Source organism: Panthera onca, chromosome A3 (genome assembly GCF_046562875.1).
Source record: "Panthera onca isolate mPanOnc1 chromosome A3, mPanOnc1 haplotype 2, whole genome shotgun sequence".
Lineage (NCBI taxonomy): Eukaryota > Metazoa > Chordata > Mammalia > Carnivora > Felidae > Panthera > Panthera onca.
In genome coordinates, this window is record NC_138341.1 from 80,841,712 (window position 1) to 80,863,446 (window position 21,735).

The window sequence follows — 21,735 nt, forward strand, 5'->3', positions numbered from 1 at the left end:
GTACCCCGTTGTTCTTCTAGAAGTGATCACATCCACTCATCTCCCTGACCACACTGTGCATCAGCCACCCAGCGTCAGTCACCTGTCCATCACACGCAGGCAGAAGGCACGCAAAGATGTTCAGGTCACGGACCCTACCCTTAAGCGACTAACAGCCAAGGTGAAGGGCTGAGCGGAGGCAAAAGATTGGAAGAGGAAGTCAAATTGAAGTGAGAAGAAAAATCAGTGTCTACACACACACACCAGATTCACAAAGATGTCGTTTTTTGTTTCAAGTCTCACTGTACCATGCCATCAAATTCCTGTCACTGAATGGGATTTATTTCTTGTGGTACAGTCCAGTTAGAACACCTGAACCTAGATCAGTATGACGCTGAAATTTTTTAACCAAGGATGAGTCATTTCCACAAATATTTCCATGGCTTCCTTGCTGAGCTGAAGAAAGACCAGAAAACTATTTTTTTGAAAAGGTAAGTGAGAGAGACTTTAAACAGTGTTTCAAGACAAATCCACTCTTCCTATCAGTTTAAGTGGCAGGGAAATCATTAAGAACAGGAGAGTAAAAAGAAAACACACTCGTCCCCTGGCAGATTCTGGAACAGAGCCCCATTTCCCAGAGGTCAGAGCCAGAAGGAGCAGCCCCACAAACACCAGAGTTACAATCAGCTCCCTGAACGCTGACACCAAGGATGTGCCATCTGCTTTACAGAAAATAGAACCTCGTCATATAGGAGAGCACTGTGTTGTCAGTTATTTCTTTGTGATGATACTTCACATTGTGCTTTTGGTTCAAAAGCCACAACACTGTGAACATGAGTGAAACAAATTCCAGCACATGAGAAAACCCCTTTCGGTCACACGTTCACAAACCTCATTCAGTTTCCTATACAGCCGCAAGATCCACCAGTGGGTTTAAATGCCTCCCCAGACAAATGCTCTGTCTGTACCCATGGAACCCTAGAGTGGCAGGAGATGCCCTCACTGACAGCCTCCAAGAGGCTGTGTATTCGACTTCTCGTGGGTGTTCCATCCCTGCCCAATCACCCAGACTGGAAGACACCCAGCAATGGGAGCTCCTTTCCTTCATTCAGAAAGCCGGTGAACATCTGTCTTCGTGACCCCACCCAGGCATTTAGGGACAATCAGGTAAGGTTCTGTGTGCTCAAGAAAGGCTGGGTTATGTTTGGGGCCTGAAAACAAAGGGTTCTCACTTTATGTTCCCTGCACACTGTGGGGCTGACACTGTCCTCCCAGGCAGTCTGCCAGGCTTCCCCGGGGGGAGGGGGAGGGGCAGTGGGGCCAAGTGTTGCACTGCCTCTAAGGTCCCCACCAGAAGTGGTCAGCACCCCTGCGCCCCCATTCACTAACCACAGCAACCACACCAAACATCCAAGGGTGCAAAAAATACTTGGTGAACAGCACCAAACAGATTTTTCCTTCAGGTTTAAAATCCTCAAGCCTTTCATCCTTCCCTCTAGGTTTCACCTTCTATCCCTTCGACTATTTGCTCCACTTCACAAAACCCTCTAGAGCTTCTACAATTTTCTGAAAGCATTCAGCATGAAACCTGTCACATCCTAGTGGAATGACACCTCGCTTATCAGATACCATTGAGGAATGACATGTCCTTCAGAGGCTATTCTACCAGAGAATATTACAACTCGAGGCACACAACTTATTTTTTGTGTCTCATAAAATATATTACCTATACTCCTACTTTTTGAAACAAAATAAACCATAAACAATTTAACCTCCTGACTTGCCTTTGAAAGTGCCTTCTAACTTACTAGGTGACATTTAAGGGGATCAGGAGTAAAATGTGTAGATGTGGACCCGTTTTCACAGTGATCTCACATCCTCAGCATCTGCCTCTCTTTCTACATTTGCAGTTCTCCCCTGGGTCACACTCCTAGAGACTCTAACTGACTTGGTCTCTGGTTGGGCCAGCAGAGAAAGGTTTACAAAGTCCCACAGATGGTTCTAATGTGCCACAGGATGAGAACCACTCCTCTGATGCTGAAGGAGGGCTCTCCATCACAGGTACACTTAACTATACCGGAGCAGCTGGAGAAACATCCAAATGGTCAAGCTGAGATCATTGTTTCAGATTCCAATGACGCCCCAAGATTCAGCACCTGCTGTTCTGACAGAGGCCCCCAGTATGGACCATGATTATCTGTGATTATCCACAATGCACTGTGATGCTCTTGGCCACCTCAGATATCTGCAGTTAACACAGCCTTCCCGAGGCTGTGAAAACCTCTCAGGTTCTCACGAGAGGTCCTGGAAGGTGCAGGTGGCACCTGTAATGACAGCCTGTCAGGCCCGAGCATGAAGGAGCTGAGTTACTGAGTGCAAACACTGGAGCTGAGAACCACCTCTTAGGGTCAATTTCAGGGCCATCCTCTTAGGCCTGCACATCTGCCTCCAGCCTTGTTCCCCTACAGAGTGAGAGAGCGAGAGCAAGTGAGAGAGCAAGAGCAAGTGAGAGAGGGAGAGCAAGTGAGTGAGAATGGGGGGCAGGGGGCGCTGGGCAGCCCTCAGCATAGCCGGGAGCTCTGTGGGCTGGAGCAGGGCCCTGTAACCTGCTGGCCACACAGATGGCACAGTTCATGCAGCCACCAGGAGTAAGTGGGAAAAACAGCTGGAACGGATACTTTCCTGATCTCCCTTTCCTAAGGGCTGCTGTCTGCAGGATGATGTGTAAAGGGCTATGCAAAGTGAAGATGTCGTATACACCCATGTGCACAAGCATCCTCCCCATTAGGCAGATGTTGTCAGGCCACCCTGAATCTGCTCATGAGTCTTTTCAACATCTCCCGTTTGTCTTGCCTCACTTTGCCATGGAAGGAGTCACCTTGGGGCTCAAGATGACCATCAGTGCACCTCCTTACATATACCCAGCAACCTCACAGATCACAGAGAGAGCCTCACTGTACTCAGGTCAATCTTGGAGCCATCAGAGTATGTCCAATTTGTAGAAAAAAAAACCACTGATGACCAGGTAAGCAAAGGTCAAGGGCATAAACTAAAATATGTTCTTCTGAGGCTGGATTTGGTGCACTTAATGTCTTCATCTGAACACCTACATCAAGTAAGGGGAATCAAAAAGTCCTCAAAGGCTACCCAGCACAGGGGCACCTGGGTGGCTCAGTCAGTTAAAGCGTCCAACTTCAACTCAGGTCACGATCCTACGGTTTATGAGTTAAGCCCCTCATAGGGCTCTTTGCTGTCTGCACAGAGCCTGCTTCGGATCCTCTGTACCCCCCCACCCCTTCCCCTCCCCAGCTCTCTCTCTCAAAAATAAATAAAGATTAAAAGAAAAAAAAAGACTACCCAACACATATTTAAATCACCTTCCTTCTAGTACACTGAAGGTGACTTTCAAACACATGGCTACCAGCACACAGCACCAACTAGAACACAGAGATGCTGGTCAGTCATGGTAGCATCTCATGACGACACGAAGCAGGGGGAAGTCCCAAGCCTGGAGCCTACCAGATGCTCTGGAGAATGGTATTGCTGGGAAGAGGTCACCAAGGAAGCCCAAAGACAAAGTATGCTCCACCTGCCCCAGGGGAGATACAGGGGAAGAGACTTTCGTCCATTTTCACCTGCTCTCCTGCACTTCTGTAACATGAAGGAATTGGATGCTGCGACCTCCAAGGTCACCTCTGGCATTAAAGTTCTTTTGATTCTGTGACAAAGGTCATCTGTGCATGTACCCAGGAACAGTACCACAGCATTGTATGGATTAGCTGAAATCTATCCCACAAGGAAGCATACCTACCATCGGGGTCTTTAAAGGTCAACGTGATAAATTTGCTAGCAACCATGAACATGAAAATCACCCAAAAGCATGCGGCCAACAGAAGCCACTGGTGGTGCATGTTGTCAAATGTCAGCCATTCAGTAATTCTTCCTGGAAAACAAAAGTGAAATGTACCTGGCACTTATAAATAAATCAATTAAACAAAAGGTAATAAAAAGAACAGGTGATTTTAGTTAGTAGCATCAATACAAATATTTGAAAATCTTTTTCTATTGATACAAGGGTATTTTGACTTAGTATTTAACTTAATTTTACTCTTAATAATATGAACTTATCGATTTGATAATTCAAAAAAATGTAAAACACTCTAATGGAAACGAGCCATTTCTGTTTGTTTTTGGAATACATGATAAGCTTTTGCAGATTTGCCTCTTGATTCCTTTCTGGCCCAAGCTAACATCAGAACATGTTCCTGGTGCCCAGTGACAGCCAAGGCCTGGAAGCAGGTGGGCAGAAGGAGGTCTGCCAAAGGCCAGACCTTTGCTGTGGTAATCTGCAGAGGGCAGAAGCCATAGTAAGGCACTTACAAGCAGGCCTTGTGTAAAATCCGGACATGCTGACAAGATAAACATAGCCACACCTACAGAATCTCTAAAACAGTAAAAATGAACACTGGAGCTTCTCTCTCTCTCCATTCACTTGCCTGCAAGAGTCTGCGCAGAACCTTGGGGGTGGGTGTTTTTCATGCTATCACTGCCTGAGGAGTGATGCAGGGCATGTCAATCCTTAGCAGGTCACAGAAGTCACACTCTGCTGCAGGGAACACATAAAGAACAGGGAAGTCACAGTCAATTCTTGGCAAGAGAGACAAAAAAAGGGTGTTTCATTTCACCTTTAACACAGTGCTTTTTCAGGCCAAACCAAACCACTTAAAGAAACCATGGTGGGCTGGGTTGGTTTTCACTAGCTGACTGAAGCCATCAGGGAGAACAGGTCCTCTCAACAAGGTGCTGATGACATACGATTTCAGAGAGCTTCTGAATGCCAGCTGGGACAGAGCTCAGTGAGGACCCAGGTAATCAACTCTCCTGCTTGTCTCAACACTTACCTCCCAGAATTTCACTGGAACCAGGCATCTGAAACCTGAATTCCCTCTACCAAGTGGTTATCCAGCCTATACTTGAATACATCCTGCAATGGGGAACTGACCATCTGCCATGCAGCCCATGTCTTTACAGGGTGGCTCAGGAGCTACCCTCTGTCAACCTCAGGTGCTCATCACACATTAGACCCAGTCAGTGTGTTTCCTGAGGTCATCAAATAGGGTTGCTGGATTAAATAAATAAAAATAGAGGACAATCAGTTATATCTGAATTTCAGATGAGGAATACAGCAGTCTCCCCTTATCCATGGGGGATACTTTCCAAGGCCCCCCAGTGGATGCCTGAAACCACAGACAGTACTGAACCCTTGATAGTCTATGGTTCCTCCTACACATACATACCTATAGGAAGCTTTAATTTATAAATTAGGCACAGTAAGAGATTAACAACAATACCTAATAATAAAGTGGAAGAATTATAACAATACAGTAGAACAAAAGTATGTGAGTGTGGACTCTCTCTCAAAGTATCTTACTGTGCTGTATTCACCCTTCTTGTGATGATGTGAGATGATAAAATGCCTAGGAGAGGAGAAGTGAGGTGAATGATGTAGGCACAGTGACATAACGGTAGGCAACTAACTGACCTTCTGAACATTTGTCAGAAGGAGGATCATCTGCTTTCAGAGTGCAGTTGACCATGGGTAGCTGAAACCACGGAAGGTGAAACTGCAGATAAGGGGGCACTGCTGTGAATAATGTTTTAGTAGAAATATGTCCCAAATATTATATGGGATATTCTTATACTTCGAGAAGCTATTTGTTGCCTCTCTGAGTTTTGAATTTCACTGGCAGTCCTGTGTTTTATTTGGCTACACTACCCAACATGGGGCATGCCAACCCCTCTCTAATCACCTAAAGCCAGCTGGCCTGCCTTGGTTGAATCTTCCTTTCTCCTTTAGTCCTTCTCTTCTGAGGCAGCATAGCACAAAGCAGAGAGCCCTAGGTGGCTCCACCACTCATCAGCTCTGTGACTCAGCAAGTCACTTAACCTCCCTGAGCCTTGACTTCCCACCTCTGAGACAGGGTCCTCCTCCTTCCAGAGTGGTCATGAGGATTAAGTGGCCCATAACAGTCCCTCTATAAACATAAACTGACCCTCTGTGACTTTCCAATTCGATCTACAAACAGCCTTCTTGGTGGCCAGAAATGAAAGCAACAACATGGCCTGTCTCAAGGAGACAGGAAAAGAAAGGTGAGACTCTCATCCCAGAGGACTCGAGCTCCTAATCCTTCTCTTCCGGGAACAAGTGAGGCACAGACTGTGCCCAGCAGCATAGGGCACTGCAGTCCTGAGTCCACTGATGTTGTCCCTCCAAGACAGTGATGCTCGGAGGGGTCCATCCCCATGGGTCACAGTGGGAGCACTCCAGAATGGCAGAGAGGCAGAGGAGCCAGTGTGGGCTGGGGAGGGAGTAAAAAGAAAGGAGACAAGTACCAGAGAGGAGGTAAGCAACCAGAACAGAGAGGCATTTGCTCCCTTACACCAGTTTTCATGAAGTCTTGGAGGCTGAGGAATAGGTCCCAGGGCTGAGTGGCCTGGGGCTTGCAACCCATGTTTTACTAAGAGAAGTGCTATGGACAAGTGGATACAGAGGAGAGGAACCACCGGGGCCGCCTCCCTCATACACACGCTTGCTCTGCAGAGCAGGGGAACCTCCTGGCACTGCCCACTCGTGGTGTCCTACTCTGATCAGAGCTATACTTTTGGCCCCTGAGCACCCTCCCCAGACATCAAGCCAGCACTTGGGAGGTTTTTATGGCTTAAGAATTCAGTCTTTCTAATGGGAACTAACCTTCTGAAGGGATCTAATTTGAGTCGGCCCACTGAGCTCACCTCTATATAAAAGTAGGGAGATAATGAATAAACAGACTTACATGAAAATGAAGGGTCATATCACCTGCTCTCCAGGAAGCCAAGTGGCTCAGATTTCTACATCTGGGCTACCTGAATAGTGAGACCTGCATTATCCTGATGCCGTGCCTACCTTCCTAAGTCCTGGATTTTAATTTCAAGCCAGGAGTGCTTTACTCTTTCACCCAGGCCTGGGGTTGGTGGGGGTAGGGGATAGGTCTATTCTCTTCTTCCAGAGTCTACCCAAGTTTCTTATCTGTCAGGATAAAACCACCACTGTATTCCTGCCAGTGTGTTGTGAGACCCCTCTGAGACAGAGCATGCCAACAGACCTCCTCTACAACTTACATCGGCCAATGTCTTCTTCCAGATGGCAATTTTACTTCAAACCCGCTCAACTCCAAAAGTGACTTCAACTAGACTCCTACTGAATGAGACTGCCCTCTCCTACCCAAAGCCTGGCTGCTGCATCAGGTCAGGAGAAGGGTAGTTTTAAGGCCCCCACCTCCTTCTCATCCCCATCAGGATGAAATGGCAGGGATAGCCCAAGACACTTGGGGACTCTGATTGGGGGCTGCAGATATGGAGAGTTTAAACCATAAACCATAACCTCTGCATAAGTGGTGCATAAACCATAGCCTCTGCATAAGAGTGCATAAACCATAGCCTCTGCCAAAAAATGTACTCTTGAGGTGTATAAAACCACAGGCCCTCACCGATGTCTTGAGTAGAGCTGCCCAGACCAGGCTGAAGCCTGCCAATGACCCTCTGTCCTGCTGCAGGCCTCCCTGGAGGCCACAGAGCCTGAGGGTAGTCACTGTGAAAGGGAGCGCTCTCTACTGGCCACTGGGATTCTATAAATGTGAAATAAGCAGGGCCTGCTCCCCTCCCAGTGCACAGCAGAGGAGAAGGCAGCTCTCCCTCACCCCCCACCCTGTTGGAACCCCCCAAAAGCCTCTCTCCATCATCCTGCCTTGTTTCATTTCCCTCACTGCACCCACTATAGCCTGAATGTTTCAGTCATTCACTATATGCTCCCATAGTGGAATGTAAGCGCCCCTAAGTACACCAAGGACTAGAATAGTGCCGGGCGCTCAAGAAGTCAACCACCATTATTTGCTGAATGACTACATCCACCTAGAAACTTACCAGGAAAACTCTGGAGAGCTGAAAGGTACTTTTGAAGGCACCTTGCCCAACCCTTTATCTGAGAGTTTCCAAGCTCTTTAAAGGATTGAGGCCCCCAATTTCAACCTCAAAATATTTCTCCAATATCCACGTGAGAGTAGTTATATATTTAATATCTATTACCTGAGTCTAGAAAACAATTAAAAGCTACTAGGACTTCAATATTACTTGCAAATAAAATCACATTTTATAAATCACAGCATTACATGCATTTGAACAGACATACAACTTAAACATACTGACCAGGGGGGGTTAATAAATGTCCCTGAAGTCCAAAAATTTTTTTTATTTTTAAATAAAACTCTGTGCTGAAGGGCAAGCCAATAACATAGATTCAAAATGTCAATTTATATGTAAACAGAAAGGGCAAGTTGCAAAGCTGAATGTGTGACCCTATCTGTAAAAAAATTACATATATGAAGGTATGTGATTATATACACATATAAACATATATATACATGTATACAATACAATCTTGAGAGGATGAGAGCAGTTATTTTTTGCTTTGTACATCTATACATTAAAGAAAAACTTTTGCAGCAAGCATGTATCCATTTTATAATAAAAGCTGACAAAATACAAATAATGCCACTCACATACATGCACCCTGGTGTTTTTATTTATTTTTTCTACCTGACTTCTACTAACTGCAGTCTCCTTACCACTTGGAAATGGATGGTAAACACTTTTCCAGCCAGGAGAAAATGTGGTTAAGTGACAAATTCAACATGTGTCTGAATATTTAGTAAATACATCTGTCTTCACTAGTTTTCGTTTAGCTTTTAAAAATAATTTAATATTTAAAACATAAAGTACAAAGAATAAAATAACAAAAACAGATTCTGGGCTCTAACAGTTTTGCTGTACTTACTTGAGTGTTTGTAAAGGAAAGAAAGTGTTACAAATAAGGCTGGAGGCCCCCTATGCCCCTGCCTGGCTCTAATCACGCTGTACCCCAGACCTACTCCTCCAGACCTACTCCATCGGGGTGTTACGCTTTGTAAGACTCAACTCCTCTGACAGAAGCGGCAGCAGGGGTTAGGGAGGGTGGTCTTCCCTGCACAGAGAAAGGCAGGGCCTCCTGCAGAAGATGGGAAGGCTTGTTCACCCAGGGCCTGCAAGGAAACACTACATTATATGCGGATGCTTTCTAGGGAGGCTCCTGCTGCGGGGAGAAAGCCTGAGGTGGAGAGATGCACTATTTTTAAGCACTTACCTTTTTCATCATCTACAGTGAGGCAGTTCACAAATCACACATAGACTTAAGAGAAAAAGCTGTCATGGCAAAAATTTAGATAAACCAGGACTTGTTCTCCAAGTCATGTGCTACGTGCACCAACCAGAACCAGTAAGACTAAAGCCTGGTCCCTCTCAAAATACCCTTCCCCTCAGGGCTGGTATCTCTACAGTTTACAACATATAACACACAAACAGGAGTAGATGTATATCTGCATATAGTTTTAAGGACACAATAACCTAAAAAATACTTATTTGCCAAATTCATCATGAAAACGTATATTCATCCATCCAAAAAAATAAATGCCAGGGATACAACAATGAGTCCCAAACCAAACACATATACACAGTTTATGTCCTTATGGAGCCTATAGTCTAACGGAGACACCCACATGCATCAAAGAGTCTATCCCCTAAGTGGTATGAGATAGAAAGACATGATGCTGTGAGAGGAAAATACAACGGGACAGAACCTAGGCAGAGATGAGAGATAGCAGTTTCGTAAGGCGGTAAAGGCACAGGTTCCAGACCAGGTGACCAGCAAGGAATAGCGGCCCGGGGGTACACAGGAGTAAGCCAGGGGCCCCTGAGTAACCAAAGGAAGCCCCTGTGGCTGGAGTTTCCAGAGCACGGTTAGAGACGAGCAAAAGCAGATATGGTCACACAACACTGTATCTTAAAACAGCAGTTATGGAATTTAGTTTCACCTTGCGAGCAATGCAAAGCCACTGAAGAGAGCTCTCCATGAGAAGAAAGGTAGTAGTGTCATGATCTGATTTAAATTTTGAAGCTGTTTCTCAGGCACAGAGTCAAAAATGTAAAGCACCATCTACCTGGCCATTCCGCAGGCTCAACATCATTTCCGTAAGTGGAGCAGGAGTGTTCTAACCCAGCTAAGCGGTTCACATCACCACCTAGACCTACCGTCCTAGACCACCACCACCACCACCACCATCATCATTGTCATCGTTGTTAAGGTCTCTAAAAACTAGCTTACCATCATCATAGTTGAGGTCTCTAAAAACTAGCACACAACTAGTAAGATCCACAGTATCTGATGGGTTGGATTTTCAGAAATCCTACAGACTAGGGGTTCCAGTTAGCCATAGCATGCTTCTGCTTTGAGACTACATGCATTCTCAATCTAGGTATCTACCTAATGGTGTTTGGCTTTATGTTTAGGGCAGTGTTCCAGCCCTGGCTGTACTTTAGTATCACCTGGGGAGCTTTTAAATAATATAGCAATGTCTTGGGCCCCAAGAACACTGGAGCCCAAACAACACAAATCTCTGGAGATGGATCCAGGACTTGTTTTGTAAGCTCCACACAGGATTCTAATAAGCAGCCAGGGCTGAGAACTGCTGGTCCAAGCCCCCAGCCCTCCTCAACTTCTAATGCCCACATGAATCCCTGGGGATCTTATTAAAATGCAGATTCTAGGCATTCTGACATAATAGCCATTCTCCCACCACTTCTTTCCATTATAAGAATGAAAACCAGTAGCAAGAGATTATCTGTCAACTAGCATCTATTGATGTACATGTACCCTGAAAAAACAGCTTAACAAGGTTTAATTAGAATCATAGACCTCTATCACTGTTCCCATTTGTTCTTTTCCAGCCCTCCTGCCTAGAGGTAACTAGCCTCTGTAGAATTTGGATTTGGTCTGACCTTGGAAAAATTACAGTAATTCACCCCATTTGTTTAAACAAAGAAGAAAGGGATTCCAAATTCCCTTAGGCCCAACTCCTCCAAGCCCACGCCACTACCTGCACTGCTTCCCCTGAATATACAAATTCTCCATGGGGTTTACCTCCTGTCCAACAATGACACCCTCAAGACTCACTATTTCTGTGTGCAGAGACTGGGGCTTAAAATGAACAGTCTTTCCTCCATGGCTCTGCCAAGGGCCACGGCTCTCCCTGCAGCCCGGTGACAAATGGCCTTTAAAAAGCCTGACATTTTCTGTAATTAACTCTCCTTTGTTCAAGGAGCCAAGACAACTCCCAAGTTGCCTCTTGCAGCTAATGGTGGCAAACCTGAGCGTGCCCCAGGCCCCCTGTGGTCATGGTGTGCTGCCCCGAAAGGGCCCCTGGGCCCCCAGGAGTCAGCATACCCATCTTCAGAGCTTTCTTATTTCCAGTCATTAAATGAGAGTTTCACTTCAAGATATCAGGTTCTGAGACCTAGCCAGAGGGCTGGACTCAGAAAACCCCACAAGTCAGAACTAGTGGATAAGGTGGTTTCCCCTCTTATGTGGAAAGCAGGGTGAGCTAAGCAAGAACACAGCTGAACCTACCAGAAATCCCAGTCTTTTTTTTTTTTTTTCCCCTCTCTCTAAACTAAAAGTGCACATTGTACATGTTTGTAATGACTAACAATGGGTTTGGTTCTATTGCCATCTTCTGGTGCAAATTCTCTCTCCCCTGCATTTGCAAAAAGATGCTTGTAAATCCATTTGGTCAGCTGCCAATAATATTCCTGCCAGTGGCTTTTCCCTGTGTTTGAGCTGCCATCCAAAAACACAAAACCTTTCTGGGTTTGTGCTGAAGAGCTTGATTCCCACCTGCCTTGTTCTACTTTTTCTATGCATGCTTGCTTATTGAAGGTTCTGAAAAAGTCCTGTGGTAAATAAGCCCATTTAACTCTGTTTACAATAGCTTTTTTCCCAAATCTCATTTATTCATTCAGCAATATTGACAAAGTGCCCACTTTGAGCCAGGAGCTGTTCTAGGCCTCGGGAATATGACAACATATACTCCCTGCTCTCATGGTGCTTCTACAGAGGCAGATAGGCCATAAACAAATAGAGCTATTAATATATATAATCACATCAAGTGCTAAGTGCCACGATTGAGAGAAGGGTAAGGGGAATGTTGAGAAGAGATGGAATAGAGTGAGGGAAATCATGTAGCACCTGAGCCAACAGCTTGGTCGGTGTCCCAGTGGCCCCAAAGCAGCAAGGAGACAGTGTCCCTCATGCTGAGTGAGCTAAAGGGCTAGGAAGTGGCCCAGATAAAGCATCCTGTCGAGGGTCCTTTACTGAGCTGGCAACTCCTGAGTCCCCACCCCCACCACATACATACCCCAGGGAAAGGATCACGAGTCCGGTGTTCAGTTTTTAAAACAGTAATTCAAAACATAACCAGGCACTAAGGCAAACTTCAACAAAAAAGCCTGGTAATGCACAAGGAACTGGTAGCCTTTGGGGGATTGATAGGAAGAAGGGAGATTAGGTAGCTGAGGGCTGGAGCAACTGGGGACATTCAACAATCAACTATTCCGTATCTTTGTATTTGGACCTAAAATGTCATTACCTAATCAATAAAATCACTAAAAATGACAAGGTAGTAAGATAAAATATTGTGTATGAATTTATAATATATATATAAAGTGCCATGACAGTCGCTGTGACTTCTAAATTCATAGGGCTTCTCTCAATCTAAGTTCAGAAATTTCCTTTGTCTACTGGGCCATTAATCATTACTAAAATTTACAGTCTCAGAACGACTGATCAGCCTTAGTTACCAGGATGAAAACATACCCCTTACTCTGTCCAGCTGAAGAATGTGTCTGAGACAGATTCTCATGAATAACAATAACAAACAGCAAACGCCTGCCTGGGGCTATCTACACTTCAGGCACTGCTCTCAGCCAGTACCAAACTCACTTAATCCCAGGCTGAAGAGGTTGCTTCTATTATTATATTTCAGGAAACATTTCTAAGTAGAAGTGTACATACTCCTACTTAAGGCTTTTAAATTTCCCAAAATTTCCATACAAGCAAGAAAAGAGGCAGTAAGAATACTAAATGACAGGAATCTCAAATAACTAGTGAGATCACATTCTCCTTCACGCACCTTCTGAAGCCTGGGGTCCACATTTCCTTGAAGTATTTGCTCTGCCTGAGGTTCTTGGTTCCTCCTGTCACCGTATAGGATAATTAAAAAAAAAACAAACAATAAGCACCATTAAAAATGATAAGATCTTATGTAACACAACTTGGTTTATATTTTGGAAACAGTCAACCACTTTGATTATCCAAGTACAGTTTGCACAACAGGTTTCTTACAGAGGTGGGTTGTATATGGAATTTTTGACAAATGAATAAATATTCTAAATGTACCAAAAGAAGTACCTGTTTAAAAAACTCATGTAAATTCATACAAAAAATGAAATAAGTTCTGTTGCAAAAAATAATTAAATCCTGTTATATCTATTTTATGTTTGACATAAAGAATGTCATAAAGAATTCTTTGGGTAAAGAATTCCTGTAGAGGATGATGGGATGATGAAATCTTCCAATGCAAGATGTTCTTTGGGTTTTGTATTTCTTTAGGCTTTAACATCCTGGCAATTTCTAGCCAAATGACACATCATGAATGAGTAACTGGAAACAAGCCAAATGCGTGGAATTAGAGATTACAGATTTAATAGAGTTGGCTGACAAAATAAACATAAACATACAACTCATTTAACACATAATACAACCCCAACTGCCTGGGATGCATGTAGCACAGTCTAGCTGTGTTTCCTTTTACTCTTAAGAGTTCAATGTTAAAATTAAAAGCAATTTCACGTTATGCAGATGGAAAGATGAAGCTTTACGTACTCACATCCAGATTCTTCCAGACCTATATCAGAAGAAAAAAGACTCTTCATTCCTGCAATCTCAAAGGTCCTGAATTCACCTCTCCCCCATTTCTATTTCTAGCTTTCTCCCACCCTTTTATTGTACAACCTCAAGCATTTGAAAAATGATCTGAATATAACTGCAAATTGCCTGGGATATTTCCTGATTCTTTTCTTTCTTTGTTCAGTTTTGCAAGCACTCTGGTTTTCACTTTGGGTAAGGAAAGAATTTTCCTCTCAGGTATTTCTTTGAGATTCTATTCTTTCAGGGTCAAGAGCAAAGATGGAAATTCCAATTTTGAGCCAAGATGGGCTCAAAATGGGAGGGGGGGGGGTTAGTTTCTCTTTGTGTCTTTTCTTTTTAACCCAGTCACTGAAAATTTCAGAGTGAATAAGTAGGTACTGGAGATCAGCAAGCCCGAGCTAAATTGAGCTAATTTTAAGAATGTCTGAGACATTTCTCACTCTGGCAGTTAAAACTGACCAATACCCAACTCTTTATGGCCCAAAGCCCCAGCCTCTGGGTGCTTCAGACAAAAAAACTCTTTATGACAGTCCTCCCGCTTAGCTAACCAGACAGAACCTGGCTGCACTGCCTTCTATTCATTCACTGACCGGCCCTTTCCTGCCTTTAGAGACTTGGAAAACAAAAACGACAGCTTTTGGAAAACCTGGTTCATCTCCCTAGCCAGAAGTGCAGAAATTTATACCTCAACCTCCAACTTCTGACCAGTCCTTCATTATCAAAATCAGGGCTGAGAGCATTCTGGAGCCTATTTGGCAGGAAAGATGCGTTTCCAACCATCCTTTCCCCTCTCACCCACCAAAACCGTGCTTAATCGTGCACTTAGGAAAGGGTGCACATGTTCCTTCTTCCCTGCTCTCTCTCACTCTCTTTGCATGCTCCTTGCACTCAAGTGAAACATTTTCTTTCTCTTTCCACCCAATCACAAATGCAAATTCTCAGCCAAAGATGAAAGAAGTAAATTATAGATCACCAAATATCAATCATTCCACCGGTCACACCATCCCGCAACAAGGACGCCGCCTTATTGCATAATTACCGTGATGAAGGTTCCTCTCATTAATCCCACCAACTAGAGAGGTCTTCAAGTCACCAAAACACACTGGGATGGTGCTCACAAAGAAAGACCGGTTCACCCCGTTTTCCTGTCCACCCGGGACGGGGTGGGGGTCGGGGCCCCGGGGTCTACGACACCCACACCCCGCCGGTCCCCGAGCTCACCCTCCGCGGAGCCGGAGCTCGCCGGGGTCCTCGGGCCCTTCCGCAGAGCTGGCGGCGAAGCTCTGCCCGGGCCTCGCGGGCCTGGGGCCGAAGCGCGCGGGGGTCCCAGCGTCCCGGGAGCGCGGGAGGCCCACCCCGCCCGGACGCCTCGGCGCCGCCACCGGCGGCCTCCGTGCCGCGGCCCGCCCGGCCCGGGATGAGGCGGCGCGCCGGAAGGAGGAAGCCGGGAGCCCTAGGCCCTCTCCTGGGGGCGAGTTCGCCGCCGCCCCACGCGGCGCCCGCCCGCGCGCGCCGCCTAGCCTGCTGTGCGCGCCCCCGCCTCCGTCCCCGGCCGCGCGCGCCGCCTGGGGCCGCGCGGGGAGGCGCGGGACGGCGCGGGGCGGCGCGGGGCGGCGGAGGGGCCCCGGGACCCCGTCAGCCCCTGCGCATCTCCGCCGCCGGATCCTGCGCCCAGCTCTTGCGCCTCCCGTCCTCCCCCGGAAAGAAATTCCATCCCAGGAAATTACAGAGAAACGTGCGGCCGACATCCAGAAAACAGGTATAATGTTTGAGAACGAAAAAAATCCCAAACCTGGGAAAACGAAGAAAGGCCAAACTTGGAAAAAGACAAAACTGCTTGAGTTTGGGATACTTGCCAGCATTTTCTGATCAGTCTACTTTGTAAAAGCTTGACCTTTAGTTCTTCGCGGACCTCACTCTGCTGATAGTCTGGGGGATGTAATTTTGTTGTCTAGGTGTAGTTGATTAATACGCAACTGATAAAGGCCAGAACAGTGTACAGCCCTAGAGCACTGTGACTTCTTAATCTGCAGAAATGGATAGGACTTTAGGGTTTAGAGCCTGGTCTAGAAGTCAACCCCAAAGCTGTTGGGGGTTTTATTGCCCTGGAAAAGATAAACTAGTTTTGTTTTGGTCTAACTTACCTGTTTGTTAACTGTCTTAACTATATGTGTATCTTTTTAGCAAATGGGGTAATAGAGATATGTGTGCACACACCCGCACACACATGAATACATAAAACTTATCAAGCTTTTAAGGAGCCAGCCTCTTTTGGTCTACCCTGTGGGTGCCCTTCCTAATGAGTTAAATAGAATATGGATGGAGCTCACCATTTCCGTGTAGCAGGATTCTCACACAGAGCGGTGACAACGAGGCATTTCTTTCCAGGAAGCAACTTTATTCCTGCTGGCACCGCTCAGTTGGGTGTGTACCCAAAGAACTGAGCCCCCCAACGTCCAGTGGCATAGTTTTTAAATACACTTTGTATTTCTTTGGTAACAGTCTGATTAAGTAATCTCAGTTTACAAGGTCATGAGGGATGTTGTCACTTAGGTGCATAGCCAGCTTACCTTGAAGTTTTTTGGGTTTTTTTTTCCCCTTTTCTCTCTTTTTTTCTCTCCTTAGAAAGGGGACCCTACCACATCAGAATTTCACTTTTTACATGATTACCAACCATCGTGGCTTAAAGATAGCAAGGTGGTTTACTTGGTCCTTTGGTCACTCATCCCAGTATTTATTAAGCCCTTACTTTAGGCACTGTGGTTGACATGAGACATGTGGTTTCTCCTTGAAGATTTAAATGGTCATACATACGTAGGAGATACACAATAAGAAATTTGGAGTTTAGATGAGACATAGAACATAATCCAGGGTTTATGGGTCCAACCAAGCCCTAGGAATTAGGCCTTGTGTGTTCAGATCTTTACTGTACCACATACAGCTTGTGACCCTGTCAAGTTCTTTTCCCATATGTGTCCCATTTTCCTCATCTATAAAGTGAGGATATGGTACTATACAATATTGGAGATAATGCCTTTAAAATACATAGCACAATTCTCTCCCAGTGGTAAATATTACAATAAACATAAACTACTTTCATTGTTATTATTTATTGCATTCCCAGTGTGCTGTTTAAATATTAAAAGATACAGTTCTTTCTAGGGGTTTACACATTGGTGACAAAAATGACTGAGTATTTTTCTTAGGGTATTTGCAAGTAATTCTAGTTCTTTTTGTTTCTATAAATGAACTTCAGGAAAGCATTATTTAGTCTCTATAACAGAAGGATAGTTTCTAATGCAGTGGTTCTCAAAGTGTGATTCTTGGACCCCTGGGTCTGTAATGCCTTAGACTGTTTTCCCATTAATGCTAAGACATTAGTTGTCTTCACTATTTAGACATTTTTTTCTGATGACACAAAAGTAATGGTGGGTAAAATTGATGCCACTTAACATGAACCTTGGCAGTGGAATAAAATGAGATTGGTGGTTGTCTGCAGGCGAAGCTCTTCATGGTGGTTTGTGATACTTTTTTTTTCATGGAACACCATTTTTACTTGAAAGAAGAGCTGACAGACAAACTGTGGTTACACAGACTTGGGTATTTGGCAGACATTTTCTCCAAAATGAATGAAATGAACCTGTCACTTCAGGAAAACAACTGATGCTATCTATTGCCAGTGATAAAATTCAGGCTTTCAAGTGAAAATTCAAGCTTTTGGAAAACCTGTATCTGCCACTAGGAGTTTGACAGTATCCCAATATTTAAAGATTTTTTTCTGATTAAATCAGTGGTGATGCTAAAACCTTTTCTTTCTTACTCTCTTTTCTTTCTTTCTTGGTATATTGAATATTAATAGATTGTGGCTGAATAAGAAATATCTGTATGTTATATATTTGGCCGTTTCCCTGATTTCTTGACACAGAGCTCCTAAAACTTTGTAATTTCCACAAAGATAGGGGTGACAGGAACATCTTTTGTTCTAATATTTAGCCTTTGTTCCTGGTTCCTGACACAAAGCTCCTAAATCTTTTGGAATTTCCTGGGTGATAGTATTTTTTGTTCTAATCAGTCAACTCTAGCTAGCTTCAGATGGGGATTGGTCACCACAAAGACCAAACCTTGATTAGAAACCTGGGACTTTCAGCCCCACCTCCCCCAACCTCTGGGGGGAGGTGTGGGGCTGGAGAATGACTTAATCATCCTGCCTGTGGGATGAAACCTCCATAAAAACACTTAAATCATAGGGTTTGGACAGCTTCCATGTGGGTAAGCTATCGAGGTGCTGGAAGGGTGGCCATGTGGAGATGGCATGGAAGCTCTGTGCACACAGACAGCCTTGACCTAAGAATCTCTTCCATTTGGCTGTTCTTGAGTTGTATCCTTTATAATAAATCACTAATAAGTAAACTGTTGCCCTGAGTTTTGTGAGCCATCATAGTATAATCAAAACTGAGGGTGGGAGTGGGGGTCATGGGAACCTCTGATTTGTAGCCAAGTCAGAAAGAGATACAGGTAACTTGGAGACCCAATATTTGTGACTGGCATCTAAAGTGGGAATGTCCTGGGGCGCCTGGGTGACTCAGTCAGTTGGTTAAGGGTCTGACCGGCTCAGGTCATGATCTCACAGTTCATAGGATTGAGCCCCACATCAGGCTGTGGGCTGACAGCTCAGAGCATGGAGCCTGCTTCAGATTCTGTCTCCCTCTGTCTGCCCCTCCCCAACTCGCACTTGGTCTCTCTCGCTCTCATTCAAAAATAAATAAACATTTAAAAATAAATAAATAAAATGGGAATGTCCTTGTGGGACTGAGCCCTTAATCCTGTGGAGTTTGCCACTAACTCCAGGGAGTCTCAAAATAAAGTTAAATTGTAGGATATTCAGTTAGTGTCTGGAGAATCAGAGAATTGATTTTTGATGTTGGAGAACATCCAGGCTGATGAATTTTAATGTCACAGAGTATGAGAAGTTCATGATAGGGTCTTAGATTCCACACTGCATTAAACTTTAAGAAACTACCACTAGCTGAGTTTGGGTTTAGTGTTAAAGAAAAACACGCAAAATTATCTGAAAAGATTATGAAAATACTTCTTCCTTGTCTACTTTTCTGCATGAGGAAGGATTTTCTTTATATTCTTTCACCAAAATAACATTGCAGCAGATTGAATGTAGAAAGGACAGTGTATATGAATCCAACTATCTTCTAACTGAGACATTAAAGAGATTTGCAAAAAAAAAAAAAAGCTAAATATTTGTTTTGGAAAATATAGCTGTTTCTCTTTAAGATTGTTATTTATGGTACCCTATAACATGGGAATATTATTATCTTCAAATGAATTAATGTTTTAAATTTCTCAGTTTTTATTACTAATACCATAAACTTGGATAGTTATAATCCAGATTAACAAAAGCTCTTTGGGGTTCCTTGATCATTTTTAAGAGTGTAAATGAATCCTCAGATCAAAATGTTTGAGAACTGCTGTTTAAAAGAAATTCAAGTCCTTAATGATAAAAACATACCAGATTCTTTTACCTTCCACAACCGTAAAATGTATATCTTTAAAGTCAAGGCCAGAGGTAAGACTAGGGAATAACAGAAGTTAACCACTGGCTCAAAATATTGCCACCTGTTGGAACCAAACCAGTGGAATAAACAAATAGATGCATCTAGAGAAACCTAGATGCCTTTTATGGGGTTATGGGTTACATGAAAAACCATTCTCCTATGAGAGTAAAAATTTGCCAGTTCCTCTGACCATTCTGTGGTACTAAGATTTTATAAATTTCTCTCAATACTTCATTTTGGGTTAAGCACAAAATGGACTTGGGGTCTGTTAGTGTCAGATCCTAGAAATTGAAATTGTTTTCCTTCTTTGGACTTCCCGAGCTCCTCACTAAACCACAGAGAGGCTCCTGCTTTTTCCACGTCAGGGCCCTGGCCAGAGACGGTTGCCACAATACTGGCTAGCCCCTTCCTGAGTTCTCATCTCAGTGTTCACAGTTGACATCAGCTACTCACAGACCTCCTTGGGTTTTCTTTAAAAAGAATGTGTTTGGAAATTATTTCTCAGCCATCCTGGAATTTAAAGGCAATGGAAAATTGCATATAGAGAGCACACATCCAAGTTCCTATTCCCGAGCCTATTGAAAAATTGCACTTGACTCCCTTGGTGGGTGTATGAGAAGATACTTAAACAGAGTTGAAATGAGATTTTTCCCAGGTTAAGGCTTTAGGAGAGCTGTAGTGGCCACAACCAGGCATCTCTAAGTAGTTCTAGAACTGTGAAATTGTTCGGTTACTAAGAGGGCTCTTAGGAGATGTGTAGAGATAGGAATTATACAGACCCGCCAAGTTGATGGCCCTTTCCAATTTATAGAGGGCCATGTAATTCAAAAGTTGTTTGTTTGTTTGTTTGTTTGTTTGTTTACCAGCAGATGGTGGAGGGAAATAGACTGTCTTTTATGCTGTGGCCCTCAGAAAACCTCTAATGAGTTTATTATGGTCTTTATGGGGGGTTGTTTTTTCTTGTTAATATCTTCTCCTAAACTAGGTAAAATATGATAGAGCTTCACATTAGGAAAAAGTCACCAGAAGATTTTTTTCATATTTTAATTCTTTTTTTAAGTTTATTTATTTATTGAGAGAGAGAGAGAGAGAGAGAGAGAGAGAACGAGAGAGAACAAGCAGAGGGAGAAAATTCCAAGCAGGCTCCACACTGTCAGTGCACAGACACGGGAACTGTTAGATCATGACCTGAGCTGAAATCAAAAGAGTTGGACACTTAACCGACTGAGCCACCCAGGTGCCCCTCATATTTTAATTCTGAGACCTCTTTAAGACCTACATTTTGAATTGTTGAAAACACATTTTAAATATTATTAAAATGAGAAAAACCAAAGAGGTGCTGAGCTGTTGAGATGGGAAGACACATCCTACTGTCAGGTTAGACTATATTCTCAATGTAATTGCCTAGGGATAGAAAATTGTATTGGAAGTAAGGTGACCACACAGAGTAAGATTGGGCCATATGACTAAGCCAATGAATATACACAAAAGTGATCTAAGCCACCCATAGGGCTCACCATTGGGAACATGCCATATGATCCTGAAGTTTTCTTCCCCTGACACATGTCCTAGAAGGTAACACACAGAATAGAAGCAGCTGTGATTGCTAAGTCACCATTTGGAGGAAAATTACAGTACCTGCATAGAATAAGACAAACATGAAATCAGTATTCATTGTGGTAAGCCAAGAATAGTTCATGGTATGTGCCTTATGAAGCACAGCCTATCCTAATATAATATTCTAGTTAAGTGATAAGCACACTGGACTGAAAGTCAGGAGACTTAGGTTCTGTGAAGTTGAACTATAAGAAATTGCTGATAATCATTAGTTTTTGATGTTCAAGAATGTCAGTTTTACATGATTCACCCTTATAGTTACACTTCTGTGACCAAGTGATATGCAACACTGAGTAATCCACCAATCCCAAAGGTATCTCATTTTTCTCATTTATAAACATCAGACCTCATAGACATCTGTGGAACATTCCACCCACTAACAGCAGAATACACATTTGTCTCAAGGATACATGGAGCATTCTTCAGGATATATATCCTATATGCTAAGCTGTAAAACAAGCCTCAATACATTTAAAAGGGTCGAAATTATGCAAAGAAAGTTCTCTAACCATAATGGAATTTAGAAGTCAGTAACATGAGGAAATTTGAGAAATATACAAATTAAATTGAACAACACAATAACCAATGGGTCAAAGAAGAAATCACAAGACATTAGAAAATACTTTCAAATGAATGGAAACAAAAGCACAGCATACCTGAACTTATGGAATATACTGAAAG

At 43.7% G+C, this 21,735-nt stretch overlaps 2 protein-coding genes across 11 annotated transcripts in view; one reads left to right on the plus strand and one right to left on the minus strand.

Moving 5' to 3' along the window:
- Nucleotides 1–15,201, minus strand: part of CHST10 (carbohydrate sulfotransferase 10) — a 30,085-nt gene extending 14,884 nt beyond the window's left edge. Inside the window, exons 1-6 of one of the 5 annotated variants that reach the window (XM_081795296.1) lie at nt 15,092–15,174; nt 13,826–13,847; nt 13,074–13,137; nt 6,813–6,882; nt 4,476–4,585; nt 3,791–3,922 (exon numbers count right to left, since the gene is read on the minus strand). In XM_081795296.1, the coding sequence (XP_081651422.1) occupies nt 3,791–3,922; nt 4,476–4,518 (175 nt within the window). In that variant the 5' untranslated portion in view covers nt 4,519–4,585; nt 6,813–6,882; nt 13,074–13,137; nt 13,826–13,847; nt 15,092–15,174. Of the gene's footprint in view, nt 1–3,790; nt 3,923–4,471; nt 4,586–6,812; nt 6,883–13,073; nt 13,138–13,825; nt 13,848–15,091 lie in introns of all 5 variants that reach the window. The other 4 variants (XM_081795295.1, XM_081795294.1, XM_081795293.1 and 1 more) reach the window with 4 other exon arrangements.
- A 270-nt stretch (nt 15,202–15,471) lies between these two features.
- NMS (neuromedin S) overlaps nt 15,472–21,735 on the plus strand; it is a 46,003-nt gene continuing 39,739 nt past the window's right edge. For all 6 annotated transcript variants that reach the window (XM_060608626.3, XM_060608670.3, XM_060608697.3 and 3 more), the window contains exon 1: nt 15,472–15,629. The gene's annotated coding sequence lies outside the window, so the exon portion shown is untranslated. The remainder of the gene's footprint in view (nt 15,630–21,735) is intronic.